This window comes from Chaetodon trifascialis, chromosome 10, assembly GCF_039877785.1.
Source record: "Chaetodon trifascialis isolate fChaTrf1 chromosome 10, fChaTrf1.hap1, whole genome shotgun sequence".
Lineage (NCBI taxonomy): Eukaryota > Metazoa > Chordata > Actinopteri > Chaetodontiformes > Chaetodontidae > Chaetodon > Chaetodon trifascialis.
Window position 1 is genome coordinate 27,409,256 of NC_092065.1, and position 22,671 is coordinate 27,431,926.

Consider the following 22,671-nt stretch of genomic DNA (forward strand, 5'->3'; position numbering starts at 1 on the left):
AACAATAAGGTGCACAAGTACTTGTGTATTACATATGAAGAAAGTGTAGTTAAGTAGGTATTATATTACAGTTGTGAAGTATTTAACTTACTGAAAGTACTGAATTCATTTGGCTATGGTCAGCTTCTTTTTTAAGACGCTTAATGCCAGCCAATATTTATCATCTGCCTTAACTAAATGCTGTCTTGATTTTCTCCATGAATATTTGCAGTGCTCAGTCTCTACATGAGCAAACTGGTTATAACAGTGTTGATGTGATACCCTACGGAAGCCCTAAGTGGACGTGTTTTTTTTTTTTGTTTTTTTTTACAAGCCGTTTTCTCGATATAACGAGATATTATCTCGTTATAATAAGATATTATCTCGTTATCTTGAGAAAACAAACTTTGTTTTCTCGAGATAACGAGAAAACAAACTTCCCTGTCGATCCTGTTGAGTTTAAGCTTTTACTTCAATCAAACAGATCTATTATCGTGTCTTTGCTGAAGACCGCTGCAAGATGTGGTTGAAATCTCTTAAAAGCTAAAAAGTGGATCTTGAATTAAGAATTTTTTTATTCTTTTTTGGTCAAATCAATGTTTCCAAGGTCAAATGTTACTGGAAACATTACATTGACTATTAACTGTTGCATAATATAGGTTTGTGTAATAAAATATATTGTTCACCCACAGTTTCCAGCAGAAAAACACTATAAAGTTGGCACTGGTCGACTACACATCAGTGTATTCCTGTTTGGAAAGTATTGTGTTAGCACTGTAATACTGGGATTGTTCGCATCAGGTTTAGCAGATGTACTTTATATCTGAGGCACTTATAAAAAGACAAAAAAAGCAAGAGATGACTCTTAGTTGGCTAAGAGAAAGTTGCTGTTGTTTGACCTTCCTTTTCGAATCTCGGCGATCTGGTTATGGAGTTTCTCTGACGGCGCCACCAACAAACTTTTTTCTCAAGATAACGAGATAATATCTCAGGAAAACAAACTTTGTTTTTTCGAGATAACGAGATAATATCTTATTATAACGAGATAATATCTCGTTGTATCGAGAAAACGGCTTGTTAAAAAAAACAAAAAACAAAACACGTCCGCTTAGGGCTTCCGTAGATACCCTTCCACAAAAGCTATTATCCATCTGTATATGTGTGTGTGTGTGTGTGTGTGTGTGTGTGTGTGTGTGTGTGTGTGTGTGTGTGTGTGTATATATATATATATATATATATATATATATATATATATATATATACTCCAACTTCTGCTTGATGTGAACACAAACAGAAGTTGGAGTTTCGGCCAGTCGATGGCGCCATCTTGTGTCCAGTCACCGTGGAGTTGCCGTGGGAGGGGATTGAAGCTCCACCCGGCCTGGCCGTCCTTTAGGCGGCCGAGTGACCGTCAGCAGTCGGTCAGACTGCCGGACCAGAAGAGTTGTTTCGACTCTTGGTGGAGTTTAACACCGGACACGTCAACACTCTGCGGACTGTTCGGACAGTAAGTGTACTTCATACACGAAACGCACCTGTGAGCTTTGATCGCGTATTCAGAGTCCAGAGTCTACACGACGTATATTTCTCCGCCGTTTGTTGCACAGCAGCAACTTCTGTAAATGACTGATTCTTCTGTGTTTGTGTTGTGGGAACTATGACATGTTACTCAAGTACTGTACGTGCAGTTATGAGGTATGTGAGCATGGTCGTTTTTTGCAGAAAGAGGTCAGGAGATATTCTGTCTTCAGTTAAGGATATTTATTAACACACTGATAAAATAGAGTACATGTACATGGATCTCAGTCTTTTGGGAACCCGCAGTCTGCAAGCAGTGAGCTGCAACCACCCGCCAGAATGAGAATGCCTGACTTACGATTATACAGAGTTTTAAAAAGAAATGTGCAGCTATCTGATTGGTCAAAACAGGTGGTGATCATCGTGATTTAGACTTCAGTGCCCTCTCCTTGGTCCACAGGCTGGTCCCAGCCTGTTGGCACACGACCCATCCAATCCATAAGAGACAGCGCCCAGAAAGAGAAGTTAGCTAGCCCCCTCTATATGTAAATGATGTGTTACCTGACACGAGATATCTTAAGTTTCCTTTACTGTGTTTTCTGAGGTTACTGAAGGTCACATTGCCTGTGTCGCTATGTGTGTGCAGCTTATAGTTACTGGAGGGCATGTTGGTTGTGTTACTATGTGTATGTAGCTTATTAAGAGATGAGAGTAAATATGTAACTCCAACAGGTACATGGACTTTACTTGAGTATTCCTATTTTCTGTTGCTCAATACTTATACTCCACGTGTCATAGGGAAATGTACTTATTCATTTGTCTGAAAACTGTGTATGTATTTAATACAGTTCATGTGATCAACTTCTCAGGTATTTTGGACGTTTAAAGAATAAAAGACCGAACAGTTTGTCCTGCAGTGAAAATAACCTCACCTCAACAAAGTGTTGTAAAAATACTGCATTCTTGTTAATGCATCAGTAATCACATTACAATTATATGATACATCCAAAAATATACACTCTCAATGGGGCTAGCCTGTCCAGTAAGTACACTTACTTTTGATATTCAAAGTACATTTTGCTGGATCCAAGGCATATCAGAGTATCTTTACAGAATCAGAATCAGAAATACTTTATGGATCTGTGTTTGCAGACAGCAGTTTTACATTGTTTCTTGAGCTCGTGTACTAATCTCCTTTATCCATTCACGTGTAAACAAAGTGGTGAACCTTGCTCCATTCTCGCTTGAGAACAACTGAGCCTTTCAAGATACTATCACCTCTTACCAATGAACCTGTTTACCTGTGGAAACACAGATGTCATGGACAAATGACCAAATCAGCAAAATCTGAGAAAGTCAACAAAATGAGGCTGGCAAAACGCTCCGTTTCTGAAATGCTGTAGGTGTCCTTCTGGAGGATGGAACAAAAATGCCTTGAGATTAAAGAAAACGTGTACTTCCTCCACCACTAGTTAATGCGACAAGTTAATTTCATGGAAAATGAAAGTTCAGTTGAGCAAAAAAAAAAAACGCACTAAAACCAACATAAATAACACATTATGTTGCTTACTGTAAATGACAATATATCTAATAACCTTTTCAAGTATACACAGGCTTCACCTTGAACCATAACCTGACACATCGACGCCCCAAATCAGGGGTGGGGAATCTCCAGCCTCCAGGCCGGAAACAGCCCACCAGACCATTTGATCCTGCCCATGAAGCTATTTCTAAATACGAAAAGCAATTACTTTTCAGTAATTAAAAACATGTGCAACAGTAGACTTAAATGTTCTTTTGTGCGGTACCTGAATGCAACATACACGTAGCAGCTGATATCACACTAGGGCAGGATGGTGCCTGTCAACAGGATGTAAGTAGATAGGGAGTGTCGTGCTTTCCAAGAGTAATGGGCAATTATTTTTTGTTTAAGTAAAAGCCAAGCCAGTGTGTCTGAGCCAGTTTGTGTGGAGGAGCTTGCAGTGATGAAAACAGCCATCACTGCACTGTCATTACACCTGGAAACATGCTGAACTGGATGAGCTGCAAGGACAGACAAGCATGCCCAACAGTTCTCACAGACCATATTCTGACAGAGACAGTGATCTGCAGGTAGGTTTTGTGCTGAGCGAGCTAATAGCTAACAAGCTAAAACCTCATTCAGAAAGAGCATTTCTGAAGGAGTGTCTTATTGCTGCTGCAGACCTGCTAGCACTAGACTGTGAAATTGTCTGGATTATCTGGAATGATTCAGTGATAGTAAGTGTGTGTGATTTGACCTTTATGGTGTACATTACCAAGAACACCTCAGTGCTGAAGCCAGCCTGTAAAACTTCATGAAAAAGGACAATCTCGAATGTCATTACAGCTTGAAACATGCTAAACTGGATGAGTTGCAAGGACAAATGTGCTCGGATGAAGTTAATGCTTGGCAGACTTTGGGTTCTGTACAAACAGCTTTCACAAGACCTCCTGCCAGCTTCTCAGCTCTCTGCTTTCAAATGCGAAATCATTTGAAGAGAAATTAAAGCTGTAGCAAGTGCAACTGGAAAGGGGTAACGCTGTACATTTGTCTGTGAAGATTGTCATTTATTCAGGTCATTGGTACTTCTAAGTGCTTCCAAAGGCAACTGGACTTGCTTGTGGTTCTAGAAAAACTGTGCATTTGCCTCCTCTGCAAGAACACATCTGCAGTGATGTCTGAATATGTTGGCAGTGTGCAAAACTCCTTCCGATATTTGGCAAGAGGCTTCATGACTTGCAAAGTAAACAAAAGGAACAGAACACATGTGGAACAAGCTGATGTGCCCGACAAGCAACAACACAAGATCATTGAGTTTCAAAGTGACTGCCTGCTACTCTGAGCCGCTCCTTTCAAAACCGACTTATGCAAAGAGAAGCATTTCAGCCATTGCAGAGGTTAGTGTGATATATGTGATGAGTAAGTTGGTATGGTCAGGGGCACCAAGGAAAGTGGATTCATGTCAGGTTATTATTAATGTCATGTACACTAGCAGTAGTGTACTGGCCATCTGGTATACCGGGAGATACTGAAGAATGTGCTGTAGGCATGTTTGGGATTGTGTTGAACTTTGTGTCCTGCTGGCACTCACATTTATTTCTGACAGCAGAGTCATGAGGACTGTATCACCTTTTGTAGCAACTTTTAATAGGCAATGCAGAAGTCGACAAGTGGGTGAGGTTTGGACTCGATCTTTTTCTCGCCTATCAATCCTGTATGATGCCTGCAGGTAAATCCTGGATTTTGTTAATGACATGGGAAGAACATTATGGGTACCACTTAGAAATACAACCTGTTACAGTCTCTGCCTTAATTGTGCGGAAAGTTGTATTTTTGCAGATATTTCAATCTCTCATATGAGAAATTTCACAGCAAAACGAAGAAGACAATACAACATATGTGAAGACTTTTGTGATTTTGTGTGTGTGTCTCCATCAACTGAAGCCAGGCAAATTGTGTTTTATCCTCATGCGCTGATGCTACAATGTGGAAAAAAGCCTATTTAACATATTTGTGTATGTTTTTCATCAGAGTAGCTTTGTGGGTAGCTTTCTTTCTTTTGGGTGGTCAGCATTTTTCATTATTAGAAAAGAAATGATTCTCCCTCTAATGGCATCTGTCCAGTCATATAGTTTTGGTTATATTCTTTTCCATGTTTTGACATATCAATTATTTTATCTGTCTGCTCAGTTCAGGATGGACAGGAGACGTTGTGTGAAGCTGTCGGTCAAGCCGTCCAGAGGACTCGTGGATGAGAAGTTTGTTGTCCTGGTCCAGAACGTCCCACCAGGTTTCCAGCTGACCATCCACGCCCTCCACAAGTGCGAAGATGGACATAGCTGGGAGGCGTTTGCTCACTACACCGCCAATGCCGCCGGGTCTGTGAATGGTACGTGGTCCAGTGCCTAAATTTGGAATATTCAGTGAAAAAACATGTTTTAATAAAATGATGGCACTTCATAGAAATGATTAAACATCAAAATGAGAAATACTTTTTTATGCCTTTTACTTTACAGTTTCAGAGGATCCCAGTCTGGGCGGGACATATTCTGGGGTTGAGCAGATGGGTCTGCTGTGGAGCCTCAGACCAGTTCCTGGCAGCAAACCTGCACTCAGGTAGGCCAACAAGGATGGAACTGTTCAGATAATATCAATCAATAATGACTCAATTATTAGTCACAGAGTTGACTCTTTCCCATCGTCCTTCAGGATGAGGAAGGAGAACGTCCAGACCCCCATGGAGGTTACAATCTCAGTATATCAAGGTCACCAGACTGAGGGCTTCATGGATCAGGTGCAGCTTGCTGGTGCAGTGGTGGAGCGCTGGTACATGGCACCCGGCGTCCGCAGGGTCCCAATCACAGAGGGTGGACTCACTGCAACCCTCTTCCTACCCTCAGGTAGGGCCGGAGGAGAGTCTGGAGGAAGATGTCCTGTGGGTGAAGGTCACGTGTGACAGTCTATGCAATGACCAGTGGACTGCCATTGACAATGAAAGTTAAATTCAGCATAGTTCAGTATAAGTTACTTGCGACTGGTCGGCACTGCTGGAATAACCAAGTGAAAAATGAATGCAGGAAACACTCAAAACGACTTCCATCAAATGTCATCTTAGTTGCAGGAACAGAAATATACCCACCTTTGTTTAAACTGTGAACTGTTTCTGATGTTTTAATTTGTCTGAAGGACCAGGACCTTTCCCCGGCATCTTGGATCTGTGGGGTGGTGGAGGGAAGTTGGTGGAGTACCGTGCAGCGCTGCTGGCCTCCCATGGCTTTGCCTCCCTGGCTCTCGACTACCTAACACCTAAAATCACCATAGAAACTGGGAAGATGGTGGAGAACAGCTACTTTGAGGTAAACCCAATAAGCATCTGAATTAGAAAAAAATCTAATCAACCTCAAACTAACTCAAGGATTTTTAAAAACCTATTACCATCATATCAAGTATTTGTGGCTAACATGTTTTCAAACAGCTGCCCACTCCCACATGCAGCATACGGAAATTTGTGGCATTGATTTGGATTATTTGTTCAGTCTTGGATTTGACCTGTTGGCTATGCTACATCCTGCTAGAGTTACATCCAGTTACTACTATTATCTCTATTTGTCTTAATACTAAATATCTCATTACTAGATATGTTTTACTTGAGCTGCAACTAACAATAATTTCCAGTCAAAGGAAATATTTGAAGTTACAGAAAATACACACAGTCTTAGAGGAATCACTCCAAGGCCAGTCTCATCTGGACCTCCAAGGACTTTGATTTTAATCAATAAACTAACTACTGTGCCACAGTAGGGCAGAGTAGAATCAAAGTTCTGAGACATTTTAACCCAAAGCTGGGCAAAGGTCAAAACCAGGAGTTCAGTCAGAGATGGCAAATTTAACCCGACAAGGGACAAGCAAAGAATCATCAAACAAGCATGATTAGGAAGTCCAATAAGTCAAGGCTTAAATCCACAGGATTCTGCCATTCTCACCACTGCCATAGAGTCCAGCTCCACTGGCCTTGCAGATCAGTGTGTTGAGTCCGTTGGCGTCTGCTACCCTCATCCTGCTGCCCCAGCACACAACAGCAAACATTCCGGTTTTTAAAAACCGGAATATGACCCCTGGGTTACTCCTTTTCTAACCCAAATGGTTGGACAAGTATATGCCTATTGGAATATCCCCATTGAACGGAACATTAATTTGTGTTCTGCGCATGTTCTATTCGCAAGAAATCTTGGTCTTTTGAGTGCAGGTAGCATGGATATGGATGGCACAGCTCCGGCTCCATTTCCTATTTCTTCATGTTCTCGCCTTCCATTAATGAAGAGAGACAGAATAGTGTCAAGTACTGGTGGTGGGTCAGTACCAGCACCAAAGCACAAGCGAAGGCGACTGCTACTGGCCCCATAACCCAAATATTGACTGCATCTGAACATAGTGACTATTCGGGTTAGGGTCAATATTCCGGTTTCTGAAACATTCAGAATAACCTGCTTACATGCGTGAGCAAACAGGGTTATTTCTGTATACATGGTAATTGTAATCAATTGGGATATCCCGATCACAGCGATGCACAGACGTGTCGACACACGGAGAACGTCATGAAGCAATGCGCGTCATTTCAGTTTCTTCTTCCTGTATCCAAAAACAACAACAACAGCAGCAGCAGCAGCAGCAGCAGCACGGCGGATAATGAACAGCCCGGGGCCGGCAGCAGTTGCCTTGGTTTGCGCTTTGGTGCTGGTACTGACCCACCACCAGTACTTGTCTCCTCCTCGCTCCAACAGTGTGGTGTCCTCCGTTTCGCCATGTTTTCAACAAGTGGTTCCTGCACTCAAAAGACCAAGATTCCTTGCGAATAGAACATGCACAGAACACAAATTAATGTTTCGTTCGATGGGGATATTCTGATAGCCGTATACATGACTAAATATTTGGGTTAGAAAAGGAGTAACCCAGGGGCCATAATTGGGTTTTTAAAAACCGGAATATGAGCATATTCCAGTTCTTCAAAAGGGTTATTGGTGTTTACATGGTCGCGCGCAATGGGGTTATTGCTGATATTCCGGTTATGAAAGGGTTATTGACCGCATGTGAATGTAGTCGGTGTTCTTAGCCCAGCCCAATGTATTGTCAGTACACACTTCAGTGGATGTCTACACTGATTCCCTGGATGGAAATAGGGGTCACTGGTACTTTGACCCTCCTCAGATCCACAACTACCCTCTCTTTGTCACGAGGCAGGACATCTTCTACAGCAGAGTGGAACTTTGAGGACTCATTCTGAAGATATGGTGAAGCACTCCAAAAAGAGGGTGCAGGCTTTGAACACCCTTAGGCTGACACTATCAGGGCTTGAGTAGTGTCTAATCAGCTTCCTTCTTACATGTCAGCTGTGATGCACACTGTCGAGCAAGGGTGGAGAGCCTGTTTCCTATCAAGGGACATTTCTAAAATCCTTTGAGGGTCATACTGAATTATTGAACACAAACTTCTAATGTGATGGCTGGATCTGCTTCTCTTTGGCATCTAATGTCAGATGGTAGAGATAAAGTGGATGATGGACCTGCAGCGGGTATTCCAGGTCTAGTCGAGCTGGTCTTGAGCAGAACTGAGTCGTTGCAAGAATCAGTTTTGAAAAAGAACTGCTCATGGTAGGAGGTTGACCCAAACAGGGACGCAAACTTGAGTGCATGTCTGCTTGTACTGGGACAATCCTCACGAGGTACACCCAGTTTCTAGAACTCAAGCAGAGGGCCGTTGTTGTACCTCGCTTTGAGCACGTCGTTGCTTTGCAGCTCAGTTATTTCATGTTGTAGATTCTCAGGCAAATCAGCTGGTTCCATATTAAACAGCGCAGGAAATACGTTCAGCCTGTTTGTTTACTTTTCTGTCACAGTACATTCAGGTCTCTTACCTGCTGCCACTGTCTCCTCATCTGCTCACCTGTGTCCTCAGTACTACCTGCCCGTTCACCTGATCACACACCTGAGGCTCATTGCAATGGGTGAAGTATTTAAGTTCACAAAACATTCAGTTCTTGTAACAGTTTGTTTTCTCACATCTTCCTGCTGCAGATGGCCTACAGGGTCCTGGAGCAGCATCCTCAGATCCTCGGCAGCAGGATCGCCATGTTGGGTCTTTCCTTTGGCACCAGTATTACCCTCAAAATGGCTGTTTACTCTAAAGTGATGAAGGTAAGATATGTAGCTGAAAGTTGCTTTCATCATCGTCACATAGCTCCATTACTTGAACGCAGGTTAATTGAAGCCATTGAAGTGAAAAGTCAGTTCAGTTGCTTGTCCTCGTTCGATAGTTGGTGCTAGAAGCTCATTGACAGGAACAACCTGTAGGGTGGTGCAGTGGGTGTGGGTGTGGCCCAAGCTGAACTGCACACAAAGGCTCTGTGACAATTGAGTTAATGTCTTCTCATGAAGCTCTCAGCTGATGATCACATCATCTACTTTGTCATCTTGTGCAGATTTTCTGTCCTGAGTCATCAATGAATTCAATGACAGGTTTCTGTCACAGCTGATCCTGTGTGAAACGTATATTGTAAATGTGTGTGTGTGTGTGTGTGCGCGCGCGCGTGTGCACGTGCGTTTGGTCTCTCAGCTCAGGTGTGCAGTGAGTATTAGTGGGAGTCATGTGCAGCCAATTCATGGATCAGTGGAACAAATGCTGAATGCCTTCACTGAGTAAGTTTGCGGTCAGTTACTTTATGATTCCTGCTGTGTGTGTGTGTGTGTGTGTGTGTGTGTGTGTGTGTGTGTATTATTATTAGTATTATTATTATCATTATTATTATTATTATTATTGAAAGAAAGGAAGCAAACAGCATGAATCTGCTTTTGATTTTGGCCAAAGTCTGAGCTGAGTCATCATCAGTCAGACTTGAGGAAGATGAAGAATTTTTCAGTGTCTGTTGTCCAATCAGACATAAGGAAAAATTGTGATGTGTGTGTTGCTAGTAGTCATGTTCAGCCCATTGACAGATCTGTGGAACACTTACTGGATTTCTCTCAGAAGTAAGCTGATCTGCTGTCAATCACTTTATGATTTTAGTTCAATGTTGTTTTCAGACTGAATCTTAAGTGAAACATGTTATGGAGGGATTTCATATATAGTCAAGGAAGGAAACATAAGAAGGCAAACAGATGTCAGTCTCGTTTTGGCCAAAGTCTGAATTGCCAATAATGGAGTCATCATCAGGCAGAACTGGGGAAGATGAAGACTTTGTTACATTTTTTGTTGTCCAATCAGAAAAGCGAGTAAGATTCGCGTCAACGAGGAGGGCCAGGTGATCTATCGAGATCTGACACTGCCCATCCCCACTGACCCTGAACTTAAAGTGGATGTGAGTATCACCAGCCAGGATTTCTCTATGTCTTTTCCAGAAATTCCAATTTTGTAACTGTTTCTGGTTTCAAAAGTGTCTTTGTTGGTTTATTTATGGCCAATTTGCTTTTGATAGAACAATGTTTTCCCTGCAAATGATAAATTCTACATTTTATAGATTAAATGCACATTGTTTTTATGTTTTTTTTTGCATGAAAGAAGTTATGTGCACTTGTGTAGCAGCTACATGGTACGCATCTTAATTAACCAGCCAAAGCCCACAATTTCTAAAAATTGTGCAAGATTCAGTTTATTATGAGACCTTTTGTAGAACAAATATATGTGTTGAATTTTCTTCAAATTAACAGGTGTTTTGCATTATTAACAATCATGTTTGATTGGAGGTTTAACAGCGAAGTGGATGAATTAATATTCTTTACTTTACTGCTGAATCTGCAAAAAAAGAAGTATTTGGAGATAAATGTGGCTCTCCAGCTTTGAGTAATGGTTCTGCAGGTGATGTCTGGTGATGCATAAATATCTGAAGCTCCTGATTGCTGCTGTTGTTTGTGTTTAAGCAGGTGGGACGACTCCAGTGTCCTGTGCTGGTGGTTGTCGGTGAGGACGATCAGAACTCACCCGCCTACGAGGCTGCAATGGACGTGAGTTTACTGACATAAAAACAGGTTAATCATATGAGTAGATAGGGCATGATGTAAATGAACGAACAATTTGTGCAACAGGAAAACGCTGTCTGCCGTCACTGATCACTGGATCTTCAAAACATGAAATGCGAGTAATTTGTTGTGCACTCAGGCTGCAAGAATTTATCATCACTGTAGAATATCTGTGTACTGTGTGTGCAACACAGTACATGAAGCTTTCTTAAGAGCTCCTTTTAATCTCTCCAATTAAATGCCACCTGCTTGTGTCACAGGCTGGCTGACGCTCAAAAACTTAAATGTAAAAAGTTTGTTGCTCGTGAAACGGCCACAATATAACCCTGATAAGGTTCAACAATCATAAGCCTCAGACAAATCATACTGAAAACCCCATGCTGTATTGATGAATACATAAATACATTTTCTCCAGATCTTACAAAAATGATTCATTTTATTTATTTAGCTGGTCTCCTACTTCATTTTCAATCTACAGCAACCTTTATTTAAGTAGTTAGCTCATGAGCTTCTGGAGTTTTGAGAGATTATGACTTTTCTAGCTTCTGACTGTGAGACTCAATCAATTCTCAGAGGATGGTTTCCAGATTGTGGGGAAAGGAGCCAGAGCTTGTGCGTGACATGGAGCGCTACCAGTTGGATCTGGTGGAGCTCACCTCTACGCACAGTGTCGGCTCTGGAACCGTTCTCCTGGATACGGGTTGGACTCTTTAGAGTCGCCCAGGGTGTGAGGCGCTGGGCGGGTGTGGGGATACTCACAAATCCTTGGCTGAGTGCCGCTACGTTGGAGTTTACCCCAGTGGACGAGAGGGTCACCTCCCTAAGCCTTCGGGTTACAGGGGAGAAAACTCTGACTGTTTGTGCATATGCACCGAACAGCAGTTCAGAGTATTCGGCCTTCTTGGAGACCCTGAGTGGAGTCCTGTATGGGGCTCCAGTAGGGGACTCCACAGTCCTTCTGGGGGACTTCAACGCACACGTGTGCAACGATGGAGACACCTGGAGAGGCGTGATTGGGAGGAATGGCCCCCCTGATCTGAACCTGAGCGGTTGTTTATTATTGGACTTCTGTGCTAGTCATGGACTGTCCATAATGAACACCATGTTCGAACATAAGGATGCTCATAAGTGTACGTGGTATCAGAGCGCCCTAGGTCGAAGGTGGATGATCGATTTCGTTATCGTCATCATCATCTGACCTGAGGCCGCATGTGTTGGACACGGGTGAAGAGAGGGGCGGAGTTGTCAACTGATCACCATCTGGTGGTGAGTTGGGACCGAGGGTGGGGGAAGACTTTAGACAGACCTGGTAAACCCAAGCGGGTGGTGTGGGTGAACTGGGAATGTCTGGAGGAGGCCCCGTCCGAGAGATCTTCAACTCATACCTCCGGCGGAGCTTTTCTGGCATCCCTGTGGAGTGGGCACATGTTCAAAGCTTCCATTGCTGAAGCTGCGGTGAGAGAGAGAGCTGTGGTCTAAAGGTCTTGGGTGTCTCAAGGGGCAGTAACCCTAAAACACCGTGGTGGACACCGGTGGTCAGGGAAGCCGTCCGACTGAAGAAGGAGTCCTTCCGGGATATGTTATCTCGGAGGCCTCCAGAGGCGGTTGCAAGGTACCAACAGGCCCGACGGGCAGCAGCTTCCACCGTAGGGGAGGCAAAGCAGCAGGTGTGGGAGGAGTTCAGAGCAGCCATGCAGAAGGACTTTTGGTCGGCACAGAGGTGTTTCTGGAAAACCATCCGAAACCTCAGGAGGGGGAAACGGGGAACCATCCAAGCTGTGTACAGTAAGGATGGGACACTGTTGACGTCTACGGAGGAGGTAGTTGGGCGGTGGAAGGAACACTTTGAGTAACTCCTCCATCAGACTGGTATGCCCTCTATTGTAGAGGCAGAGCTGGACGCTGATGGGGGATCATCATCAATTACCCTGGTGGAAGTCACTGAAGTAGTTAAACAACTCCACAGTGGCAAAGCCCTGGGGATTGATGAGATCCGTCCAGAAATGCTGAAGGCTCTGGGTGTTAAAGGGCTGTCTTGAATGACACGCCTCTTCAACATTGCATGGAAGTCTGGGACAGTGCCTAGGGAGTGGCAAATTGGGGCGGTGGTCCCCTTGTTTAAAAAAGGGGACCAGAGAGTGTGTGCCAATTACAGGGGCATCACACTTCTCAGCCTCCCTGGTAAAGTCTACTCCAAGGTGTTGGAAAGGAGGGTTCAGCCAATAGTCAAACCTCAGATTGAAGAGGAACAATGCGGATTCCGTCCTGGCCATGGAACAACGCACCAGCTCTTTACTTTTGCAAGGATCCTGAAGGGGGCCTGGGAGTATGCCCATCCGGTCTACATGTGTTTTGTGGACGGAGAAGGCATATGACCGGGTCCCCCAGGAGATATTGTGGAAGGTGCTGCGGGCGTATGGGGTGAGGGGGTCACTTCTCAGGGCCATCCAATCTTTATATGCCCAAAGCATATAAATAGAGCTGTGTTCGGGTACTCGGCAGTAAGTTGGACTTGTTTCCGGTGGGGGTTGGCCTCCGTCAGGGCTGTGCCTTGTCACCAATCCTGTTCGTGATATTCACGGACAGGATATCAAGGCATAGTTGGGGGGAGGAGGGTCTACAGTTCGGTGTGCTGAGGATCTCATCGCTGGTTTTTGCAGATGATGTGGTCCTGTTGGCATCATCAGTCTGTGACCTCCGGCACTCACTGGATCGGTTCGCAGCCGAGTGTGAAATGGCTGGGATGAGGATCAGCACGTCTAAATCAGAGGCCACGGTTCTTGGCAGGACACCAATGGATTGCCTACTCCAGGTAGGGAATGAGTCCTTGCCCCAAGTGAAGGAGTTCAAGTACCTCGGGGTCTTGTTCAAGATTGAGTGGACAATGGAACATGAGATTGGTCGGGGAATCGGAGCAGCGGGGGCGGTATTGCGTTCGTTCTGCCGCACCGACAAAAAGAGAGCCGAGCCAGAAGGCAAAGTTCTCAATCTACCGGTCAGTCTTCGTTCCGACTCTCACCTATGGTCATGAGGGCTGGATCATGACCGAAAGAACTAGATCGCGGGTACAAGCAGCCAAAATGGGTTTCTTCAGGAGGGTGGCTGGCATCTCCCTTAGAGATAGGGTGAGAAGCTCAGTCATCCGCACGGGACTCGGAGTAGAGCTGCTGCTCCTTTGCATTGAAAGGAGTCAGTTGAGGTGGTTTGGGCATCTGGTAAGGATGCCCCCTGGGCACCTCCCCAGGGAGGTGTTCCAGGCATGTCCAGCTGGGAGGAGACCACGGGGAAGACCCAGGACTAGGTGGAGAGATTATATCTCCACACTGGCCTGGAAACGCCTCAGGATCCCCCAGTCACAGCTGGTTAATGTGGCCCGGGAAAGGGAAGTTTGGGGTCCCCGCGACCCAACCCTGGATAAGCGGTTGATAATGAGGATGAGGGTTTTCAGATTGGAGTTTTGAGTTTATTTCTATAATATAAAAGAATAAAAGGAGAGCAAATGAAAAAAAAAAGGAAACCATCTGACAACAAATGTTTTTTTACTTCCTGTTTCCAGATGAAGGACATAATGGAGCGAGCAGGGAGTACCCACCTACTGACTATCCTGTCGTATCCGAACGCCGGTCACCTGATTGAACCTCCGTACACGCCGCACGTGCGAGCCAGCGCCTTCAGATCAGTCAACACACGTGAGAAGGGTGGGTTCACCTTCAGACCTGGAGCTGTAGACAGAAAGTGATCTGAAACTGAACGATTTAAGGTTAAGACAACAAAATCAGGACTTCAGACTTGAGTTTTTCCAGCCGTTTCAACTTCCTGTTCTCTTTGCAGTGGTGGCTCTGTGGGGCGGAGAGACGGTGACTCATTCTCGCGCTCAGGAAGACGCCTGGAGGAAGACGCTGGTCTTTCTGAGGGAGCATCTGTATGGTGGCAGAAACCCTGGTGTAGCTTCATTATCCCACCTGTAAACCAACGCAACAGCTAAAACTATAGAGCAGTGGTTCTCGAGTGGTCTGGCTTTGGGACCACCATCACCCCTTAATGACAGGCCGCAACCCAAATTGAGGAAAAAAGATGGCACGCTACATAAAAAAATCCCCTTCAAAATAAAAGCACAGGATTTTCTTTTTAGAAATATATATTTTTTTGCCCAGGCAAAAGGGCCGCAACCCCACTGAAAATGGGTCTGAAACCCACTTTTAGGCCGCAACCCACCACTTGAAAAACATTGTTATAGAGCATTAGAGGTTGAGGAAGGGAAAGTCCCATTTATGTTCCCCACAGGCAATGGTGCATGATCACAGTTGGAGCACTTGTACCTTGAACAGACGTTAAATTTTCCTGCTAGAATCAGCAGAAGACCAATAAAGAAAGTTCGTTCATATATCACTAATCAATACATACACACAGTGTGTCCACACATACTGTTTTTACAGTATGCAGACTATTTTAAGTTTCTGAGGTGATTTAAAAGTAGATGATTTTGCACATCTGAGTTGGTGGGGCAGTTTGTTCCAGAGTTCAGCTGCCCTTTCTGTAAAAGTTTGGTCCCATACAATCTTACACTTTAACATGGCTCAAAGATTCCTGCCTGACGACCTCAGACTGTGCAGGTTTATCCAAGCACAATAATACAGAGATAAAATTTGGAGCCTGGCCGTGAAGCGCTTTGAAAGCATGAGAATTTTAAAGTTGATTCTGTAAGGAACATGCACTCAATGTAAAGATATTAAAACTGTCATAGGCAGGTTCCTTTTGGCACCATTGTGAAAAAAAATCCTCAATAATCTTTTGGGATATTATCGTTTAAGTGATCTGAGTGAAAACTTGACTTTCCTTTTGGCTGTGTTCAGGCCTTGGAAAATGTAACCAATCACAGGTCATTTCAAAGAGAGTGCGTTCCTGTTGGCTTTTTTACAAATGAGATGTGTCTGTAGCACCTTCTCATGTCCCAAGAGGGATGGGTCTTGATAAGGCTCACACAGTGGAGAGTGGGCATTATGAGGCGAAAGGTTTTCCAGGATATCGTTAAAGAAAATGTTAAACTCTTCTCTTCCTACACCAGTCCTCTTCACCTTTCACAACCCTCACTCACTGCTGCAGCTCAAGTCCAGTTTTGGTCTTGGCAAGATACCCCAAAAACTGCTCCCAATGCTGTGAATTCACATGTACGTCGCTTTGGATAAAAGCATCTGCCAAAAGACTGATTGTAATTGCCTACAAGGCCCTGACAGGACCTGCTCTGTTCTACCTCCAAGACGTGGTCAAACCCCATACCATGGCGAGACCATTACACTCCCCTGCCTCAGCATAGAGCCTTTTCACGGCAGACATTTTGACCTGTCAAAGCAGGAAAAGCACTAGTGTAAATAATCACATTAACGATGGCTCCATTCATACTGTACCCTCAAAGCGGCTCACCAAAATGGAATGCAGCCATTATAAATGCTATTGATTACACCTGTGCTCTTCCTTTGCGGACAAGTTCCCTGAAGAAGCAGGACAGCAGAGTCAGTGCCCATCTTGCTCTGCAGGTTGAAAACCACCAACCTTTTCACATCTTGACACCCCACAATACCACTCCCATGCTACATCTTGGCAGTAAGGGTGGAAACACACCACCATTAGCTAATTATTTTGCAGGGTGAGTTTTTGGTGACATTTGGTGAATGTTCTGCACCTGCCATATGAATGTGGTGTCATGCAATTGTTGTTTAATGTTCTCTTTAATTGTTAGATTAATTAATTGACAGAAAATATTAAAAAATGCTCATCCCAGAGTCCAAAGTGACGTCTTCAGTTGTCTTGTGTTGTTCCACCAACAGTCCAAAACACAAACACATGTAGTTTACAGTGATACAAACCAGAGAAAGAATCAAATCCTCAGACTGGAGAAACCAGAGAATAATAGTTTGAAGTCTTAATGACTCAACTGATTAATCAGTGACCAAAATGTTTAGAAATTGTTTTGTATCGATTATCTGTTCAGGAAATCTGTCTTTATTTTGCATTCTTACTGTACCATCATAACATCACTTCATGAACAAAATACAAAATGAATCAGATTCCAATGCGTACATTTACTGCAGGACAAACACAGTCAAAGCATATTAGTGTTATCTAATGATAAATTGTTCTGAATAGAGAGCCAAAGTCATGACCTCATTCAGTATTTCAGCACAGTAGCATGGATCCTTAAGTTATCGCAGCTTGGTTTCGTCCATATCTGTTGGGGTTGTCATGGTACGAGGGACACAGTCACACGGAGACCACATTGCATATAGACTAATGCATATAATGTAGAACCAAAGTTCTTTTAACTATAGAGGGTGCAAATGAATATCCACCTGTCATCACCCACCCCTCCACCACTCACCTGCATCTCAGGCATACCTGCTCACCTTCACATCAATGTAGCCAGTCTGGCCTGACACTCTGTTGCTATAAAAACCCTGCGCTGTGTTGTGTGAGATGAGAAAGAAGGCGAGGACGACTTCTCTCTTGCCAACCAGGACTGGCGTCGTGTACAGCAAATCTCCTGTGATGTTTCTATACACACATTTTCACACTGGGGGAAAAGGGGAGAACAGCGGACTACATTAGAAACCTGCTGCTGTTAGCCTAATTCTACGATGGCATGTTACACTATGGTGCTGTACATGATATTAAACACGTATACATACTTTAATAAACATTACAACAACAATTGACAATATTTGTGACCTATACATAGTAATATCACTTTAGTTGAGCATTTTTACTATGTTTTACACCTAAATGACTTGAGCTATTTACCTTTTCTCAGTGTGTCCTCTTTCCGACTGAAGAGAATGGCACGAATACAGAGGTGACGTCATTGAAGTGTAAAAGGTCACTCATCAGAATAAAGTTAATTAACAAAAAGCTCCCCGAAATAAATACATAAAAATAGGTAACACATTGAAAAACGACAAAATGTGAACAGTAATGGGTTTTTGGTGAAATATAAATCTATTAAATACATACATCTAGTACAACTATACCAGCAGATGATGAGGATGGCCTTTATTGTGACATCTTTTCTTTGTGAACAATAACTGTCAGATGATGGTTATATTCAACAGTCATATAAAATGTCCTGTCAGCAACAAGCATCATTACGTTACTTGGCAGGCTAATGTCATCTAGCACACTACAGATTTGCTGGACACACGCAAGAATAAAACACATGAAAAATAAACTTACTGCTTCACCAACATGCTGGTTTACCAACATGCACCTGGCTCTGACCTCTCTGTTTGTGTACTGCTGTTGTCTGTTGACTATTGTAATTTTGAGTTTGGACTTTCATTGCTCTGTGTAGTTTCTGTCTTAATCTATTATTTTTATTTTATGTACAATTTAATTACTTATTGGTTAAGTTTAATCTGTTCTTTTTCTGTCTCTTTGCTGCTGTAACACCCAAATTTCACTTCTGGGGGGGGGGGGGCGTCAATGAAGGATTATCTCATCTAAATTTATGTTGCCGTGGGAGGAGACTGAAGCTGAACTTTAGACGGTCGAATAAGGATTCAGTCACAGTCTTTGTTCCCAAACTGTGGAGTCCAGATAATAAAAACAACAGACAGGCAACAAACCTGAAGACAGCAACTCTTTGATCTGTTCTCACTCTGCTTCAGACAGTAAGTATCGTTTTATGTAAGTAAAGGGATAATTACGTAATTTGGGAGGAAATGAGAAGTTTATGAAAAAGTTATTTTGCAGCTGTCACCCAGTAGAAACAACTTTTCTAACTTTCTAAATGATTGATTCTACAAAACCTGGGAGGTAGCAAGGCTGTAATTTATTTATTTATTTATTTATTTTACAAAGCATGTATGGGTTTTATTATGTTGGATACACACTTTTAGCCACAGAGGTGTGCACTATAGTGCTGTGTACTTGTGTATTACATATCAAGAATGTGTAGTTAAGTAGGTATTATATTACAGTTGTGAAGTATTTAACTTACTGAAAGTACTGAATTCATTTAGCTATGGTCAGCGTCTTTTCTCAGACGCTTATTGCCAGCCAATATTTATCATCTAACTTACTAACCAAATGCTGCCTTTATTTCCTCCATGAATATTTACAGTGCTCAGTCTCTACATGAGCAAACTGGTTGTAACAGTGTTGATGTAATACCCTTGCACTATTATCCATCTGTATACGGATATTTTGGAAAACAGATGTTTCCTCCTCTGTTTAAAAAGTTTCTGTCCACACAACCTCCGTTTAACCAAACATCTTCATTCACAGGGAGTGCAAATCTAATTTCAAACACTCAAACAATCATGCTGAGCCTGTTGAATTCAAGCTATTTTCGCACACTCAGAAGCGTTCTCAAGGCCAGACTCAAATTCAGTGACGGCTCTTGACAAATTTCTCAGGGGGGGCAACTGTTGATGATGGCTAAGATGACCCATTCACTGAGTAAAATAATAATAAATAAAAGTCATATTGCTAACTTTACAGTGTTACATTGTATTGTTGAATTTGGTTTTCCTGTTCAACCACTAGATGGCAACACCAGACATAAATTGTACATTCTGTACAGTATTTTTGTATAGCTATATCAAGTTAAATGTCTCAAATACAGTAAATTAGGTTCCACAATAAAACAGTTCCACCGTGGCCATCAACACATACACTGTCATCTAATACTTTGCCCATGAAATCACTGTTAGCATGGTGACAAATTGCAATTTATAGGCACCATGGATGCCATAGCAATAATCAAATCAAATCAAAATATACTATCATCAAACCTGTAATTAATCAAATCTTTTCAGAGCATATTTCAACTTCAAAAGATAAGATAAAGATAAGATAAATCTTTATTGTCTCCCTTGGGAGAAATTCATCTTGGACAAACAAGAGACCCAAGGCGCTACAGCCACACAGCCAACCCAGATCCATGCCCCACATATACAATCAAACCACAATTGTCATACAACACACAATCCACACATTACCCCCAATCCATATTGCACACTGCTCTTGATAAATAAATTCAAACAAAATTTTTACACTATATCCTGAAATAAATGAAATGATTTCACAATGCCCTATAAAGAAATTAACCACAGCAGCAATGGCCTATGCCACATTATTGCACATTCCCCTCTTCTCACAGCAGTGCACTAACACACATCCACTTCATTTCCTGCTGTTAAGTAGCTTGACTGATAGTGGGATAAACGAGAATTTGTACCTGTTCAACTGACAGTTTGGTATCCTGTACCTTCTGCCTGAAGGCATCAGTTCATACTCTTTGTAGAGGATGTGGTTCAGATCTGTGGTGATTTTTTGACCTTGTTTTATAACTGTCTGTTCAAATATTTCCTGTAGAGAAGATGGGGGCAGCATGCCAATTATTTTACCTGCCCTTTTGATCAGGTTTTGGAGTTGTGATCTAAATTTGACGGACAGGTTACCAAACCGTGTTGACATTCCATAGCGGATGATGGTTTCAATGGCTGCTCTATAAAACAATAGCAATACATTTTTATCTACACCATGGACCTTGAGCCTGCGCAGAAAATACAGACGTTGACTGACTCTTGAACAAACATAATCAACGTAAGCCCAATGTAACTGGGAGTCAAAATGAATACCTAAATACATGTGTACTGTAACCTGCTCAACTCTCTCCCCATTCATAAACACAGCACTATGATCACCAATGGACCTGGGATCAAACACCATTTCTTTCGTTTTTTTTGACATTTAAAACCAGATTATATTCCTCACACCACTGCACACAACTTTCTATCTCTGACTTGTACACAGCAATATCTGAGTCCACTGTCAGTAGACTCAGTATGGCCGTGTCATCAGAGAACTTAAAAATGTAGTTGTTAGAATGGTGATTCCTGCAATCATTGGTGTATAATGTGAAGAGAATAGGAGAGCTGACGCATCCCTGGGGAGCACCAGTATTGATAACCTGAATGTCAGAGAGGGTTGAGTTAACTTTGACCTGTTGCTGCCTACCTGTAAGAAATGAAGAATACCACCTGATTACATAAGGATTCACCTTCATCTGTTCCAGCTTGTTTAACAGGATATGAGGTAGTATGGTGTTAAATGCAGATGTAAAGTTCATAAACAGTAGTCTTGCGTAAGCATGGGGAATTTCCAGGTGTTTTATGATTAAGTGTGTAATGGTGTTTAAAGCATCATCAGTGCCTAAGCCATGCTTGTATGCAAATTCCTGCCACACACTGACAGTCTTCACAGTAGGTTTACCTCTTTTGAGAGCTGTTTGAAAGGTGGGGATTAACTGTATGGTATTATGATCCGAACTGGCAAGAGGTGGTTTAATCTTAGCAGCATATGCCTCCTTAATATTGCCATAACATTTGTCTAGTACCTTGTTTTTCCGTGTGCTGTTGTTGACATATTGGTGAAAACCTGGAAGAGCATAGTCCATTTTGCAGTGGTTAAAGTCCCCCAACACAAATATGGGTGCATCAGGTTTGTTTTCTAATTGCTGGTGGACGCAATCAGCTCTACGTGAGGCAGCTCTGGATGCATTCCCACTTGGCGGGACATAGACAGCGCAGATAAAAATGTTCCCATAGTCTCTCGGTAGATAAAAAGGTCTTAGGCTTAAGCATAAAAGTTCAAGATCAGGGGTACATACTGTGTCTTTAACTGTGAAAATTGTGCACCAGGAGTTCTTGATGTGGGCTGCACGGTGGCGCAGCAGGTAGTGCGCGTGCCTCACAGCAAGAAGATCGCATGTTCGATTCCCGGGTCGGGCCTTTCTGTGTGAAGTTTGCATGTTCTTCCCGTGCATGCATGGGTTCTCTCCGGGTACTCCGGCTTCCTCCCACAGACCAAAAACACAAATCATTAGGTTGATTGGTGACTCTAAATTGGTGTGAGTGTGAATGGTGTGTGTTTGTGCCCTGCGATCGGCTGGCGACAGGTCCAGGATGTACCCTGCCTCTTGCCTGTTGACAGCCAAGATAGGCTCCGGCCCCCCCGCGACCCCCGAAAGTGGGTTGAAAATGGATGGATGGAGTTCTTGATGTATACACAAATGCCACCACCCCTTAATTTCCCCGAGTTATTATTCCTGTCCATACGCACGTTAGAGAATCCCTGTACCTGCACCAGTGGGTCGGGAAAATCTCCTTGAAGCCAGGCCTCCGTGTAAATCATGAGGGAGGACTCACGGTAATTATTGCAGACTTTTGTGTTTAGACGTAACTCCTCCATCTTATTGTAATGGTAATGGTGGTTTGTTGCACCTTCGGCGGAGTCGGTGTAAAATGCCGCCCCTCTTCCCTCGTTTCCGTGGACGCCTGCCTCCACGCCGTGGAGTGTGTGTGTTGATAAAGAACTTTATTTATCCGTTAGGAACTTCATTTGTGCAGAGCATCAGTGCGTGTACAGTTCACATAACCAGGAACACAACACAATATACCACAATCAATCAACAAATACAACGATCAACCATCAATTAACAGTAAAAACTGGAGAGAAGATATCCAGTATACAGTATTTGGCTGGCAATATGAAATCAATACAACTATTCACAATTAAACATTTGGAGAGTACAACATAACGCAACTCACCATTTAATAACACACTCACTCATCACTCAACGACTGA

General features: G+C 43.0%; 2 protein-coding genes across 2 annotated transcripts in view; both read left to right on the top strand.

The window, feature by feature from the left end:
• Positions 1 to 22,671, top strand: part of LOC139337758 (peroxisomal succinyl-coenzyme A thioesterase-like) — a 172,352-nt gene that overhangs the window by 132,804 nt on the left and 16,877 nt on the right. The gene's annotated exons all lie outside the window — the stretch shown is intronic.
• Positions 1,354 to 16,812, top strand: LOC139337755 (peroxisomal succinyl-coenzyme A thioesterase-like). Its single transcript, XM_070972498.1, has 11 exons — positions 1,354 to 1,486; positions 5,210 to 5,408; positions 5,536 to 5,635; positions 5,729 to 5,919; positions 6,206 to 6,375; positions 9,091 to 9,210; positions 9,629 to 9,711; positions 10,277 to 10,370; positions 10,933 to 11,013; positions 14,585 to 14,726; positions 14,860 to 16,812. Exons 2-11 carry the CDS (start codon positions 5,216 to 5,218, stop codon positions 14,994 to 14,996), a joined length of 1,311 nt encoding a protein of 436 aa, XP_070828599.1. The 5' UTR covers positions 1,354 to 1,486; positions 5,210 to 5,215; the 3' UTR covers positions 14,997 to 16,812.